The sequence below is a fragment of the Culex pipiens genome, chromosome 2 (assembly GCF_016801865.2).
Source record: "Culex pipiens pallens isolate TS chromosome 2, TS_CPP_V2, whole genome shotgun sequence".
Lineage (NCBI taxonomy): Eukaryota > Metazoa > Arthropoda > Insecta > Diptera > Culicidae > Culex > Culex pipiens.
This window is the reverse complement of record NC_068938.1, coordinates 45,232,905-45,248,489: the sequence shown is the minus strand read 5'-3', so window position 1 is coordinate 45,248,489 and position 15,585 is coordinate 45,232,905. Positions and strand designations below refer to the sequence as shown.

Sequence of the window (15,585 nt, the reverse complement as noted above, 5' to 3'; positions counted from 1 at the left end):
AGCCAAAACAAACAAACAGCCGGCTCACACGTTAGCGATGCCATCCCTCCACGTGAAACACCGCGTGGCTTATTTCTGTAGGGTAAAGGTACCTAAACATGACCAACACATAATTTAAAAAAAATGTTAAAAAACTTTTGTGACAAATTTTGGTTTTGTTTTTTTTTGCGTACTATCCAATATCGTGATAAAAACAGAAAAGTAAACAATCAACAATGATATCAGAAAACAAACATCAGCGGAACTCAAAGACATAACGCGTGTCGTCTTAAACAATAATAATAATATTTACACAGCAACTGCCTTTTGAATGTGTGGCGATGACGCCCTGTCTGTGGTGCACGAGTGGAAATTTACAATTGGTTCAACTTGAGCCGACTGATAAGCATTGACAAAAATGGACCGATTGAGCTGGCTTCATATATCTCATTGTAATGGAATGTACTAAAGTTGCAGAGCTTGACTGTTTTTGGCACAAATAAAATAGTACAGTCGACTCTCTGGTTGTCGATCTTCGCTATCTATCGATAGTTTCTTCAGTAGCTTCAAACTGCACCACACTTTAATACTCTACTTGTCTAGTTATTCTACCTAGCTCGATGAATCCCTCCCTCGATGGTCCCCTGGATTTTATTTGCTCCAAAAGACTCTTCGATTGTCAATATTTTCTTAATTTTATAGCTGATGTCACAAGCTTCCCATGCGCCAGTGCCAACGCACACCGCGGGTTTGGTTTTCTAGCTTCGGTACGAGCCAGAACCCATTTGTGTGTTGGTATCGTGGTTTTTCGTACCAGCGCACCACGACACTCTCGGCTCGCCGCGTCTGATTTGTGTCTGGCACTCACCCATGGCATGAACCCAGCGTACGAGCCAAGGTGCTTTACTCGGTACGAGCCGAGGTACGTGCCGTGGTACGCGCCGTGGTATTGAACCCGGTTTGTACCGCCAGCGCGTACCTCGGCACGTACCACGGCACGTACCTCGGCTCGTACCGAGTGAAGCACCTTGGCTCATACGCTGCACAGTGGGAAAAAAGGGCCCAAAAAATTACCGCAACATGATTTCGCGCAAAAAAATCGATTGCTATACACAAAAAGCTTCGTTTTTGCACCAGGAACAATAATCCGATGAAAAATCGCACTGCACGGACCGGTGGCCGGAGTACAGGCCACCGGAAGATCCGGATTTTTGGAAAAAGTATCTGATTTATTCAATTGTGAACTGATACGCTTTCTTCTACCATGAATAGTCATGCAAAACAATCCTAGAACAATATTAAATACCATAGGTCCCATCGGAACCGGTTCCACCGATCTACGGTGGCCACATCCGGAACCGTATTAGGAAACAGCGTAAACCAGTCATGCGACGTATCAAACTTCTTGATTTTGGATGGGGACATGAGTTATAAACACTCCTTTTTTTAAAACATGAAGTTTGATATGTCGCAAGAGTGGTTTCAGGAATTTGCCAAATATGATCTTCGGATGTGGCCACCGGAGAACCTGGGAACCGGTCAAGGAGGCAAAAATACTGCTCAAAAATACTCTCCATCCAAAATCAAGAAGTTTGATACGTCGCATGACTGGTTTACGCTGTTTCCTAATGCGGTTCCGGATGTGGCCACCGGAGGTCGGTAGAACCGGTTCCGATGGGTCCTATGGTATTTAATATTATTCTAGGATTGTTTTGTATGACTATTCATGGTAGAAAAAAGCGAATCAGTTCACAATTGAATAAATCAGATACTTTTTCCAAAAATCCGGATCTTCCGGTGGCCTGTATTCCGGCCACCGGTCCGTGCAGTGCGATTTTTCATTGGATTATTGTTCCTGGTGCAAAAACGAAGCTTTTGGTGTATAGCAATCAATGGTTTGCGCGAAATCATGTTGCGGTAATTTTTTGGGCCCTTTTTTCCCACTGTGCGCTGGGTTCATGCCATCGGTGAGTGCCAGACACAAAACCGACGCGGCGAGCCGAGAGTGTCGTGGTGCGCTGGTACGATGAACCAAAAAACCCTGCGCAAAGCAAAACCGAGGTACAAGTGAACCACGTGTACCACACGGTGCAGGGAAGCTTGGCTGATGATGATGATTCTCTCCCTCGATGGTCCCATCGATATTGACAACAAGAGAGTCGACTGCACTACAATTATTTAAAGGTTACTTCAGCCCCTCAAAACGGTAACTTCGAAACTCGAAATATCTCTTCCTTGATGGTTACTTGAATTGTATTTCATTCAAAAATCAGGGAGTTGACTGAATTAAATTCTGGACACAATTTTCTTAGTTTTACAGACGAATTCTAGAGTGCCTTTTCAAAAGGTAATGTAATGTAAATGTAACGCAGTAGTCCAGGATTTAGACTTTTGAGTTTCTTTTTAAATTTATATTACGTTGTGAGCTCTCTCAAACACGATCAATACAAAAAAACATTCAAAAACAATAGTTGGGTGGTGGATTGACCCCGGCTACCTCCAGAAATCAAAGATTGACCCACCACTAGGTTAGATTCTAAATTTCAGCGCGATCTAGCCACGCGAACCTTCTGCCCTTTGAAGTTTGTATGGAAAAAAAATAAACGTTCAAAGTGATCATTTGTTCAAATGGTTTTCCAAGTAACATTCAAACAGGTAAATCCAAAGTAAAGTTTAAAAACGTTACTTAATCCACCTTTAGGTGGTTGGTGCCTTCCTCGCATTCATAAAGTGAACATACTAAACAGCCTCAAAAAAGTGTATAAATAACACTTATTTTCAAAAAATCTGAGATCCAGCCTAAAAAAAAGTGTAAGTGCAAAAAACACTAAAGTGCTTATAATCCACAGAGAACGAGTTGTGGCGCTATAACCATGGCAAAAGTGTCCAGGGCATTTGTGGAAATACAATGTCCCATCCCTGAGGGTCCCGGAGAACCAAAACTTCTTAGCATGGTGCTCCCAACGATTAATTGCTATAACTTATAGGAACGTGAGCGGGGGATCCCCAAGTTTCTTACTCCCCTTACTGTAGATTCAGAAATGCATTGCTGTTTGAACACTCGTGCTCAAACTCAATCCAATTCAACGAATCATCTTTGCGGTTAACTTTACGCAGTTGGCCTGGCCGTTTTAACGTTTGTGATGTTTCAAAGCAATTTATTGCATTGGGGCACAGCAATTGTTAATAATGACAAGAGGATGCTAGGCGTTAATCAACCTAAGGCATTTTCCAGGATGCCCTCGAAAGACTTGCTACGCTAGGGTTAGATTAGATTAGATTAGATTAGAAAACACTAAAGTGCTTATAACTTTCGATAGGGTGGTCAGATCTTCAATCTTTTGGAAAGGGCTTTTGATTACCTATCCAACGATGGGTCGCATGATAGATCCGGACAGCTTTTTCATCAAAATATTTGAGATCCGGCCTAAAGAAAGTGTATAAATAACACTTAAGTGCTCATAACTTTTGATTAGGTTGTTCGATTTTCAATCTTTTGAACGCATTGGAAGATCTTTCAAATACCTTTCTAACAATATATAGCATGACGGGTTTTCTTACAAAAACCACCCTTTTTACCAGGGCTGTGGAGTCGGAGTCGGAGTCGGAGCCGGAGTCGGTGGAGTCGGGTCTTTTTGGAGACCTGGAGTCGGAGTCGGAGTCGGAGTCGGCTAGAGTTTGTAGGCCGGAGTTGGAGTCGGAGTCGGAGTCGGAGTCGGAGTCGGTTCGAACTGAAAGCCGGAGCCGGAGTCGGAGTCGGAGTTGGCTAATCTCAGAAAGCCGGAGACGGAGTCGGAGTCGGAGTCGTTTGAAACATGACCCGACTCCGCAGCCCTGCTTTTTACAATTTACAACGTTTTTTTCTTAAAACTTTTGAAGTACTTTTCTAAACTTAATAATATTAACTAAGGTCTTGTGGGACTTCAAGACGGATAGAATGAGACCAAAACGGTCCAAATCGGTTCAGCCAGTCCGGAAATAATCGTGTGCATATTTTTCGGTGCACGGACTTACAGACATACACACGCACAGACATTTGTTCAGAATTTGATGCTGAGTCGATAGGTATACGTGAAGGTGGGTCTACGAGGTCGAATAAAGAAGTTCATTTTTCGAGTGATTTTATAGCCTTTCCTCATTGAGGTGAGGAAGGTAAACCCCAATTTTAATTTGTAATAAACTTTACGCTAGATTAAACATTGCTTGTAAAAAGATTGGAATCATTATAAATTAAATCGCAACAATTTGAGCATTGCGTACCACAATCGAGTTGAAGCTTAATGAAATCTTCAAACACAACAAATAAAAATGTAAACATCCGGTCCGTATCAGATAAATTTGTTATTTTATATGCAAATGACATGCTAAATATGTTCCTATAGCTTCAACTGCTCAATACTTTTATTTTCCACTTGAACTGCAGCGCAAACAGTCAACGTTCCGGAAATGGGTCAATTAGGAAACTTTTTCGTTACAATTTGTGCAGTTTTTCTTTTCCAAACAGTTTATGTGAGTAATTTTTACATATAAAATCTACAAATTTAATTAAACAAAAAGCTTTCTAGGCGAAATTCGTCTTCAACTTCGACCTGGAGGACAACTTCCAACAGTGTGAGGAAGGGGTACCGATGCCGGCGATCAACATGTCCATGCTGCAGTTTTCCGAGCTGGACGACGCCAGCATGCAAGTAACGGGCAGAGTTCTTTTCGAAGCCGACTATCATTCTCCAATTGCGGTGTGTGACTACTGTCGAGTTTAACGTGACGGTCAGTTTTAAAAGCGTTCAATCTTTCCATAGTTACGACTGTACTCGATACGTAAAATGCGGGGTTCCTGGGTTGCAGGAGAAATTTCTCGGTCGGATTATGACATCTGCATGAAGCTGCAGATCCCAACCGAGCCTTGGTACACGTTTACAAAGCACTTTCAGCAGAAGAGATGTCCTTTCAAGAAGGGAGTAAGTTGTTTGAGTTTCGCATCGACACAGCCGCCGTGAAGTTTGATATTGTTTCTAGCATGAAGAGATCCTTCCGGAGATTCCATATCAGGACTTGGGATTTGGACTACCTGCTGAGTTTGCTGGGGAGTGGAAAATATTCTTGGAAATTATTATGAACCGTAATGGTCGTAAGGTTAAGGAGTGCCTCACTATTCCGACTACGATTTTGGAAGTGTAAAATTGTAATATTTATTACCAAAGTGAATAATAAACAACTTTGTTACCTGGTCTGAACAACATTCAATGTTTATTTTTAAAATACATTGTTTTAACATTTTTTTTTCTTAATTCATTTAATGTCCAATTTAAAAGCATATTTCTAAACATCCTCCAGCATCAAATCAGCCATCGTACACTCAGTAACGCTGACTCCGCCCCTTTTTGTTCCGATCTCAATGAAAATTTTCCACGGTCCTAGCAATTGTGGGGAAATCTTCAAACTTTTCGCCAAATTTCCAATGTTTGCCTTATCAAACGTTTCCGTGTGCTGCAAAAACAATTGAAATCTGTAAACATGCTCGAATACCGACAGCACATTGTTTACCCCAGCCAGGAAAGGACAGCTTTGATGTTCCATTTGACTCATAACACCGGACCACATTTCGTTCGGAAGGTTGACCACATCGCAAAAGTTTGGGATGACTCTGACGGCCATCACTGCCCAGGTTTTGCTGATCTTGTCCACCAACCTTTTAAGGGTCACTTTAGCCTAAAATGCCAACATTGTCATAGTTTTTACAGACACTTAAACATCAACCAAATTTCAACTCACAAACAGTGGACTGTAGTAGTCCGCAGTGAAGGAAAATGTTCCATCTAATGTGATATTTTCGTTGTCCATCATCAGGATGTCCAAACTGGACAAATCCCAGCCAACACGCTGCTTTCCACTTTCGCAGGTCTTGAGATCCCCATCGAACGTGACGGTTACCACTGCCTAGGGCAGGAAACTCTTAGTTTGATAAATTTTTGGTCAATAAAAGGACATTCTCACCTTTGCACTGCGAAGGACACAAACTGCTAGCAAAAAAGTGACAAGTAGTACGTTCATGGTGAACTGATCGACTGGGATGAGTTCAGTGTAATGTTTTAGGGTTTGTAGACATAATCAGATCCAAAAGCGCAGGAAATGAGTATTGTTCATGATGGATCCGAGTAAAGTTGCGAGGAAATGTTCGGAGATATCAAAATCCCATTAGAACAGATCTCGTTTAAATGCAATTGATTCACGTGTTCGAAGCAGCAATTTTCAACGTGATAATTTCATTGCAACAAAATATTGATTGAACTGAACAATTTCCGAACACTTAATGACAATATGTCATGAAACATGAGATGTTTATAAATTGGCTTGAAATCATCAACCCCGCCTATTTGTTGCAGTTAATTTTCAGTTAAACGGTTCATTATGAAAGTTCAATTCCTAGTAATTGTGTTTGCCATCGCCGTTTGCCGTAAGGCGAAAGTTTGCGAGGTACGATAGTCATTTTTTCTGATATATTTATCAATACCGTAAAGTTCTCTCCCCGCTTCAAAGGCCGTGGTCACCGTCACCTTCGAGGGCGAGTTCAAGTCCTGCGACAACGGGATGGAGCTGTTCGGCTGGGACATGTCCAAGCTGGACATTCTGATGATGGACAATGAAAACATTACGCTGAACGGAAAGTTGGAGTACACTGCGGAGTACAAGAGTCCGATGGCTGTGAGTTGCCGTTGTGATTCGAATCATCATATTTGTTTAAACATTATTTAATTTTTGTAAACCTTCAGGTTAAGATATCCCTAATGCGATTGCTCGACAAGGATGGCGATTCTTGGAAGGAGGAAGCGAGCAGATCGTTTCCCAACTTTTGTGACGTGATTGGCAAAGAGGACGAAATGTGGACCAATGTGGTGGCCCTCATGGAGAAGAAAACTTGTCCTTTTCCGAAGGGGGTATTCAGCGAATCATTTTTCACAATTTGAGTTTATTGACGTATTTGGGATATCTTTGTTACAGCACACGGAAACGTTCGACAACGCCAACGTTGGAAATGTGGCGGAAACTTTGAAGGTTCCTACCGATATGCTCGGATCTTGGAAGGCAGTGATCGAGGTGGGTTCCGAACGGGACGGAGTTAACGTCAACGAGTGCACCATGGCACCGTTTTTGCTGGAAGATGTTTGAATAATGTTGTTGAAATGAACTGTAAATCAAAACGTCATAACATAAATGAAATAATTTGGGGTCGTCTCTGACAGGGAAGAAACAAATATATTAAAACAAAAAAAAAACGTTTTGAATATCATTAACACAGGCTAATAAAACTCTGAAATACGACCAATTTTGAACAGTTCTATTACACAATCGACTCATAAAATTAAAGTGAGTTGTTCAACAAAAAAAATTTGATAACATTTTTTCAAACATAAGCAATTCTTTTAATAGTTTTTTATGTGAAATTTCCTGGCTTCAATAAACATTTTTCGGGACTATTCATACTATTAACTTTTGTTTTATACATTATAACAGTTAAGGTACTACTAAATAGTTTTCAAAGTTGGGATCCGTAGTGTAGGGGTAAGCGTGGTTGCCTCTCACCTAGTCGGCTTGGGTTCGATCCCAGAAGGTCCTGGTGGCATTTTTCGAGATTGATTTTTTTTTTATATTTTAAAAATATCAATGAATTTATGCCAATTTTTTTTTCTAAGACTGCATGTCAATTTCCGATCTGTGGTCCAAAAATTTAAATTTTCAAAAGTGTCGAAAGCCATATTTGAGTAATAATAAAACAATTAACTTAAAATTAATTTTTAATAGTTTCAAATCAAATGAGTACAGTCCAGACTCGATTATCCGAAGACCTCGGAAAAATTTCACTTCCGATAATCAAATCACGAAAATACTAAAGAGCTAAAGTATGACCCCTAAACTACGCTAAAATGATTTACATTTATTTAATCCAAGATGGCGGCCCACGGCGTGTTTTCTGGGCAACCTTAAAGAGAAAAAATAGTCATCACTACTTTCAAAACTGTCTTATAGGAAATTTTCTCAGCTTTCCAATGCTTCTAAGAGCGAAATGTTTCATCGGGAAATTTCTGAGATATCTCAATTTTAAGTTTTTTCTTTTAAAATCCTTAATCATTTATTGGACACTTTTAAATAACAGTCCAGGAAACTTGTCAAATGATGTGTTTCATGTGTCTTATACTCATCAAAATATGCAAAATGAGACAAGAAACAACGTTGTAGAAGGTCGCAAACCGCTAAACATTTTGAAAATTAAGTTTTAACCGAATTTTTGAATATGTGGGATTTATTTAAATATTAAAATAATAAAACCGTATTGAAATATTATTTTTACAAGAACAAATAGATTATTACATAATTGTTGTATACAAATAACACCGGTCTGCTCTGATTCAGCTTGGAATTAGCTGATACAACCGAAATTTCTACAGGTTTGAGATTGATAGGGTATTACAAGATTTTTATGAATAAATAGCATATTTCCGTAATCAAACACTAACTAGTTGCATGGATACAAAACATGTTCAATACTCGAAATTAAACTGCAAATTACTGTTGCTAGCTTTAGGAGAAATACTTTTCATTAGTATGAAATGATTGTTTTAGTTTTTTTTGTATTAAATGATCAAGGAATTAGCAATATTTTAGAAGTTTATATTTAAGACTCTCATCTTCAATCTCATCTTTAAAAAAATATATATGTCTTGATTTTTGTTCAAATAGTTTGGAAAGAAAGTTTCTGTTTGATTTTGTTTTGTTAAAATATTATTTAATTTTTGTTCAAACAAAAAAAAAGTTTGTGACGGTGTTTTCAGCATTCTGAATTGGAAAACTCGAGTTTTATTGCTACTTTAAAGTGCATTTTCAAAAGAAAACATTTTATAAAATTTTATCTTTATTCTATACTCATGAAAATATGACTTTTGAAGCTTGCTACAGTAATATGTAGTACATTTTCGATTTGAAATCATATTTGTATTTATGTTCCTGGTTAATGTTTGCTTAAGAAAATATCAAATTTATTCATTTAAATTCAATAATACCATTAATACAATCACAAACCTGCCAAACTTTCGGTTAAACAAGCTAAATCAGAGTAGACACGTGATATTTGTACACAAAAAATATGTAATTATCAAATAATTCTTGTAAAAAATATATTTTTACACTGTTTTATGTTTTAATTTCTGAATAAATCCCATATATTCAAAAACTTAAACAAAACATAATTTTCAAAATGTTGAAAGGTTTGCAACCTTCTAAAAAATTGTTTCTTGTCTTACTCATCAAAATGTGCAAACATTTTGATGAATAAATGACTCATGAAACACATCATTTGATAAGTTTTATGAACTGTTAGTATAAAGTTTCCAATAAATAATAAAGGAATTTGAAAACAAAAACTTAAAATAAAGATATCTCAGAAATTTCCCGATGAAACATTTCGCTCTTAGAAGCATTGGAAAGCTGAGAAAATTTCCTATAAGACACATTTGAAAGTAGCGATGACTATTTTTTCCTGATAAGGTTGTTCTAGAAAACACGCCGTGGGCCAATATGGCGGTGACGAAATATTGAAAAAATGAATTTCATTATTTAATAATGAAATCAACTATTCAAATTTGACTAAAATGGGGTCGCAGAACTCGAATTTGATGTTGAAAACAAGAAAAAGAAAAAAAACGAAAAAAAATTGTTCGTGATTCGAGTATCCGAAGTCCCACACAAACCTTCGGATAATCGAACTTCGGATAATCGAAACTTCGGATAATCGAGGGTTCGGATAATAAAGTCTGGACTGTACGTTTTTCTTTTCTTTGATTTTTTTTTCAATTAAAAATCAAATGCTTTTTTTTTATTTTTAAAGGACCTTGAAATAAAACTGCATTGGCCTAATTTCTAATTTACAAGAACTTTTTGAAACGAAGATCTAAAAGAAGTTTCAATGTTTACATTGTCTATTTTCTTAAATAATTGTATGAAAAAAAAGAAAAAAAAGAAATATATTCAATTAAAACATAAAAGAGCTATAAGAGAAGTTAAAAGAAAATCTTTTAAAAAATGGGAAGATAATTTTTAGAAACCTATTTTTTTTTTTATTATTTTCTTTAAAACACATTGAATTTCTACTGTATAATTTAAATCATTGTACAATTTTTTTTTCAGAATTTTAATGAAATTACACGTGCATCTGGAAACAATTTAAAATGCATTTTCCAGCGCTGATATATAAAAAAATAAGTTTTGTACAATATCGCACCAAAAAAAAATCAGAACATTGATTTTTGAAAATTAATCTTTGTAAAACAACTGTACTGATAAATGATGCATTTTCAACACATTTTTAAGTTAAATATTGCAACCATGGCCAATAATTTCGATTTTTTATGTTTATTTTTTATTTTATTTTTTACCCTCCTCGATTCTGGCCAGAGGCGAGGGACAAAAAAAAGGCGAGGCGAGGGACATAAACTTTGAAAAAAACGACAACGGTCTTAATGCGAAATAAAAAAAAATGCGAAATATGAAATAAACACAGTGACTATGATAGTAATAGTCATCCAGAAATTTTAATTGATTTTTTCGAAATATCTTTTTTTCATACAGTTAAAAAATCAAACTGGAAGAATAGTTAAATATGCTTTAAAAACCAAGTCATAAAATTTTGAAGCATATTTTGTTTGAGCTAACATCTGAAGAATTGTTTAAAAAATTCCAAAATAATTAAGAATATGAAACATTGATTTGACAAAAAAAAAGTACCCTGATTAGCATTTATTAAATTATAATTCGATTTGTAAGAAGAAGAAAATATGATGAATGTGATAAAAAAAACTTCGCTTATTCAAATACTTTCCAATAATCTACACTGTTCTACAACAAGCACTAATTACCCACCAGTCTAATCAAATTCGCTGCGACGCAATTACCACTCCATAACAGAGCTGTAAACTGGAATGAACTGATGTGACAAACACATTTACACACGGGTTTACGTTACGTTCACCATCATCAGGTCCCCCTTATCAAAATGCCAGTCCAATTTGATTACTTTCGCATGGGCAAACAGCGGAGGGCCCGAGCAAAACTGCCGAAAACAACAAAAATAGGGTGATATTTGAACTCTTGCTGGCCTTCCAAATTATTTTTATAAAAATCTAAATTTACGTTTTGTAAGTAAAATTTTGAGATTTTTCATTTTTTAACATTGCACCCCTTAAAAGTTGTTTTGTGTGCAAATAAACTGCATGGTACAACCTCGCGTAAACAAACTCTTTAATCATCGAACGCTAGTGCCAACTCAAGTGCATTGACGTATTTTAATCTTTGACTTTCTCTCCGGTGGCGAGAGATTGTGCAGGTTCAAATACTTTGTTGTAAAAATAAATGGGCCCCTCTTGGTGCACAGCAAAAAAGGCTAAATTCATTTTTATTATAGCTATTTTCAATCGAATTATTTCTTCTGAAAATTTGTTGCTTTTTATCACCCATTTTTTTTTCAACAAAAAGTTTATTAAAGTTGATCTAAAATTTTTAAAAGAATCTGTAAAAATGTTGTCAAGTAAAACTAATTTTTCCACTTAATTAGGTACAACATTTGACATTTAATCAACAAACTTTTCGCTGTGACACAAACTTTCAATCTAAATCCTAATAAGCCACAAACTGTTGAATAACTTTAGCGCCAGATGACGACAACGTACCTACATCGTGACGCAGGCCCTGTAAAGTCGCAAATCTTTGGAGGCCTAAGCTCGAAAGGTGTTTGCAAAGTGTCAAATCAATATCAAAATACAAACGCGTGTGGCGTTCAAGCTCGTTCGCTCGTAAACAACACTCTCCGTGCAGGATTATTGGTTGGTTGGTTGGGTAATGCCATATTGCATGGGAAAGTAAGCTAGGCTTCTAACTTCATACGTCAAGTGACGGAATTGCCCTGTATAAGAGCAATTCTCTGAGATTTCGGTCATTCGATTTTTTTTGTATTTTTTAATCCGGCTGAAACTTTTTTGGTGCCTTCGGTATGCCCAAAGAAGCCATTTTGCATCATAAGTTTGTTCATTTAATTTTCCATACAAATTTGGCAGCTGTCCGTACAAAAATGATATGTGAAAATTCAAAAATCTGTATCTTTTGAAGGAATTTTTTGATCGATCTTCGGCAAAGTTGTAGGTATGGATATGGACTACACTGAAAAAAATGATACACGGTAAAAAAAATTTTGGTGATTTTTAATTTCACTTTTTGTCACTAAAACTAAAACTAAAATATCAACTTATCAAATTCAAACCTTCCAAATAGTGAACGGGCACACGACACATCCACCAAGAAGTGCTGCCGACTGGTCTCGCTGCCAATCATTTGGGATTTAAGTTTATTGAACTCTGTATGGCGTCACATCGCGAACGTGATTCCCCCGGCGCAGCAGCTGCCCTGTCTGTGAGTTGTGATGTCCACAACGGGTCAGCTGTCACGATATAGCCAGTTTTTTTTGGTGACAAAGTGCTAATTTTCTCTCGTTGTTGTGCTTATTGGCTAAAGAGCATGAATTGTCAATAAATTTAAATTTTCCTTATTTTTCAAATTTATACAGCTGTTAAAACATATATGTCAGATTTCCAATAATTTTTCCAACTCAACCCACTATGTGTTGGACAGTCAGTCTGCAAAAGACACAAATTCACTCAAACGTCACACCCAAGTACGGACCGACAAAAAATACTGTTATTGAGTAAGTCGTATTCGGAGTGCACTTTTGCTGATTGGTGCAATTGGTTGGATGTTTGCAAATCGTGCCGCTGCTGCCAGTACTCTGACAGGGCGCACCAGTCAGTACCAACTCAGTCATCAACCATCAGTTTTTTTTCCTTGCAGAAATCCATTTGGGGACCATTCATAAACCACGTGAATAACGACACCTTAGGGGGGGGGCGGTTTGTGGTTTGGCGATTGTCCACGCTCCATACAAAAAAGATTTTATTTGTATTGAAATTGTGGGGGGGGGGGGTGAGATTTCCAAAAAAAAGTCCACGTGGTTTGTGGATGGTCCCTTGCTAGAATAAACTACATATTCCCAAAAAAAATCCATTTCCCAGAATTGTTTTTTTATTTCTGTTTTACTAATTTCCATGAAATGCATGATTTTGAAGATCTCAATAAACAAAAAAAAAGTTTTTTTTCAGGAACTACAAAATACATGAAGATTAAACAATCTTTATTTAAAAAAAAATGAAGTTTTTAAGATATCAAAATGAATGGTAAATTTTTAATAGAACTTTGAAGTTCAAAGAGATTCACCCTTATTTTTGAAACATTTAAAGATATTATGAAGAAGGGATTTGTTTACAAAATGTTTTTATTCGAAGTGATTAAACCTTTTATTTAATGAGAAATAATTATTTGAAGATATCTGAGAAAAATATTTTTTTTGTGAGAATAATGATATTCATGAAGATTCATCTTGTCAAGATTTTTAGATTTGAGTATACGAAAAATAACAATAAATCTCTATGAGTTACAACATTGCGATAAAATTTACTCTTCTTTTGATAAAACTACCATTCTGGATATTATAAATCTTGAGAATGGGCCACTATGGCATTTGGGGAAAGGTTTTTTTTTCTGGAGAATGGCATTCTGGGAATTGGAATTTATCCCATTTCCCGATATCCCATTCCCCCGCATAATATAATGACATAAGTTTCCAGCATAAATGTTAAAAAAAGACATGCCGAAAATTTCAAAAGTTATAATAAAACTATCGGAAAAAAGAAAAGCTTAACAAGTTTATGTAAAAAAAAGAAACATATAGTAAGATAAGTTAGCTTTTTCGTAGAACAGAAGTTGCTCAAAACGACCTCCTGTAAACGTAAAAATAGTGAATAATTCATTATTGTAAACTTTATTTTTGGCTATATTTGAATAAAAGTATTTTTTCATATGATAAAAAAATGTTATCATCTTAATTTATTACACAGCAAAAAATCCGATGGTAAAATCGCATGCAAAAGCTGCACATCACCTTCGTCAAAATAAACACTAGATATTACACACTGCATGTACATTTTTTGCAAACACAAAAAAAAATTGCATCCGACGGGATTCGAACCCAGCACCAACAGTAAAGACTGGCGCCTTAGCCATCTCGACCATCAAAGGATAAACGCATATTTGAGCTTGACATTTCGGTCAAGTAGCTATTCCCATACTGATGGGCTACATATTTCAGGGTGTAAATTACATAAAATTGCATAAAATACTGCAATATTTATTTTACACCCAGGCCTTTTACAAGCAGCTGGATGCTTTTTTAGCTGTGTAGTTAGTTTTTTATTTAATCTTTAAAAAACATTGGAAAGAATAACTCTTAAAATTTAAAAACTTCCAGACTTGTTTTATGTGACTTTACCGATGTTTAAAAAAAGAAATTTTTATGGATCAACTTTGACTGTGTTTAAAAAAAAAATTTCCTATATTTTTAATAAAAATAAGTGTGCAGTAATTTTTGTAGTGTCCCAGACTATGCCTTTAAGTATTTTCTACAATTTAAATAATAATGGTATCATTCTATAGCAGCAAATGTGAAAAACTAGCAAAAATTTAAAAAAAGTGACTTAAAATATGAAAAAACTAGAAATGCAAAAGGTAATAAAAGGAGGTGGAAGAATAGGCCAAATACTATCAAAAACAAACATAAGCTAAACAAGATAAATGCAAATAAAAATACAAAAAATGAGACAATAAAAACATAAAACAAGCAAAGTATAGTTTTTCGTAGAACAAAAATTGCTCAAAATGACCTCCTTTGACTCTCTTGGTTTTTCATATTTTCATATTTTCTGCTTTTATGATAAAAAAGGCAAAAATTAAAAAAAAATAGAAAAAACATATGCAGCAGAGGTTTTAAAATGCTTTTATAGGGAAACTTATTACCACGATTAAAATGTTTAGGGATTGTAATCCTAGTTCAACATGTTAATTTTGAATACTCTTTTAAATAAAAATCCTTTCAAAATGTATAAGACCATGAGAAACATGTTTTTTAAAGCAAATTTTTCACTTCTTATAAGGCCGAGGCAAATATTACACAGAAAAATAATTATGATAATATTAATTATGGAATGGTGACAGATTTTTTGTAGTATAACATCAGGAACTGGTGAATTTTCATCAGTTTCTGGTGAATTTTCATCAGTTTCTGGTGAATTTTCATCAGGTTTACATTTTTACACATTTTTTAGGTAAACTTATTCAAAGAAGGGGTAATATTCAACCAACCAAATTTTCAACCTTCCAAAATTCCACCTTTTTGTTGTGTATGCAAATTTGATGTTTTTCATTGAATATTGCCTTGCTGATAAAAAAAACACAAAAATTAACAACCTTTACCACCACAAATAAAAATGTTTTTTTGCTCTTAAACTTACAATTGGCTATATATGTTCTACTTCTTTGCAATAAATATAATTGAAAGTCGGCTTTTGCGTTTCAAAAATCCATGCCTTTTGTAAATAAGCAAAAAAAAAATGAAATGTGTGCAATCAAATGATCAAATTCACTCCTTCCAATTCGAAATTCTGCAATTTCCTCAAT

At 35.7% G+C, this 15,585-nt stretch overlaps 4 protein-coding genes across 5 annotated transcripts in view; 2 read left to right on the top strand and 2 right to left on the bottom strand.

The window, feature by feature from the left end:
• LOC120416772 (inositol-pentakisphosphate 2-kinase) overlaps window positions 1-15,585 on the bottom strand; it is a 321,616-nt gene that overhangs the window by 150,185 nt on the left and 155,846 nt on the right. The gene's annotated exons all lie outside the window — the stretch shown is intronic.
• On the top strand, window positions 4,314-5,211 carry LOC120423461 (uncharacterized). The gene is made up of 4 exons (XM_039587286.2): window positions 4,314-4,488; window positions 4,545-4,715; window positions 4,779-4,937; window positions 4,996-5,211. The coding sequence occupies exons 1-4, from the start codon at window positions 4,426-4,428 to the stop codon at window positions 5,155-5,157; spliced, it is 555 nt and encodes a 184-aa protein (XP_039443220.1). The 5' UTR covers window positions 4,314-4,425; the 3' UTR covers window positions 5,158-5,211.
• On the bottom strand, window positions 5,223-6,194 carry LOC120423460 (uncharacterized). The gene is made up of 4 exons (XM_039587285.2): window positions 5,974-6,194; window positions 5,752-5,916; window positions 5,524-5,688; window positions 5,223-5,466 (listed from the first exon to the last, which is right to left on the bottom strand). Exons 1-4 carry the CDS (start codon window positions 6,028-6,030, stop codon window positions 5,299-5,301), a joined length of 555 nt encoding a protein of 184 aa, XP_039443219.1. The 5' UTR covers window positions 6,031-6,194; the 3' UTR covers window positions 5,223-5,298.
• Window positions 6,331-7,391, top strand: LOC120423464 (uncharacterized). The gene is made up of 4 exons (XM_039587288.2): window positions 6,331-6,453; window positions 6,517-6,681; window positions 6,750-6,914; window positions 6,979-7,391. Exons 1-4 carry the CDS (start codon window positions 6,388-6,390, stop codon window positions 7,144-7,146), a joined length of 564 nt encoding a protein of 187 aa, XP_039443222.1. The 5' UTR covers window positions 6,331-6,387; the 3' UTR covers window positions 7,147-7,391.

Excerpts from the sequence above, each read along its gene's own strand:
- LOC120423460 (XM_039587285.2), bottom strand. The coding sequence starts at position 6,030 with ATGAACGTACTACTTGTCACTTTTTTGCTAGCAGTTTGTGTCCTTCGC. Across the intron at positions 5,917-5,973 it reads GTGTCCTTCGCAGTGCAAAG|GCAGTGGTAACCGTCACGTT; the intron begins GTGAGAATGTCC and ends TTCCTGCCCTAG. Across the intron at positions 5,467-5,523 it reads GCTGTCCTTTCCTGGCTGGG|CACACGGAAACGTTTGATAA; the intron begins GTAAACAATGTG and ends TTGTTTTTGCAG.
- LOC120423461 (XM_039587286.2), top strand. The coding sequence starts at position 4,426 with ATGGGTCAATTAGGAAACTTTTTCGTTACAATTTGTGCAGTTTTTCTT. Across the intron at positions 4,489-4,544 it reads TTCTTTTCCAAACAGTTTAT|GCGAAATTCGTCTTCAACTT; the intron begins GTGAGTAATTTT and ends AAAGCTTTCTAG. Across the intron at positions 4,938-4,995 it reads GATGTCCTTTCAAGAAGGGA|CATGAAGAGATCCTTCCGGA; the intron begins GTAAGTTGTTTG and ends TATTGTTTCTAG.
- LOC120423464 (XM_039587288.2), top strand. The coding sequence starts at position 6,388 with ATGAAAGTTCAATTCCTAGTAATTGTGTTTGCCATCGCCGTTTGCCGT. Across the intron at positions 6,454-6,516 it reads GTAAGGCGAAAGTTTGCGAG|GCCGTGGTCACCGTCACCTT; the intron begins GTACGATAGTCA and ends CCCGCTTCAAAG. Across the intron at positions 6,682-6,749 it reads AGTACAAGAGTCCGATGGCT|GTTAAGATATCCCTAATGCG; the intron begins GTGAGTTGCCGT and ends GTAAACCTTCAG.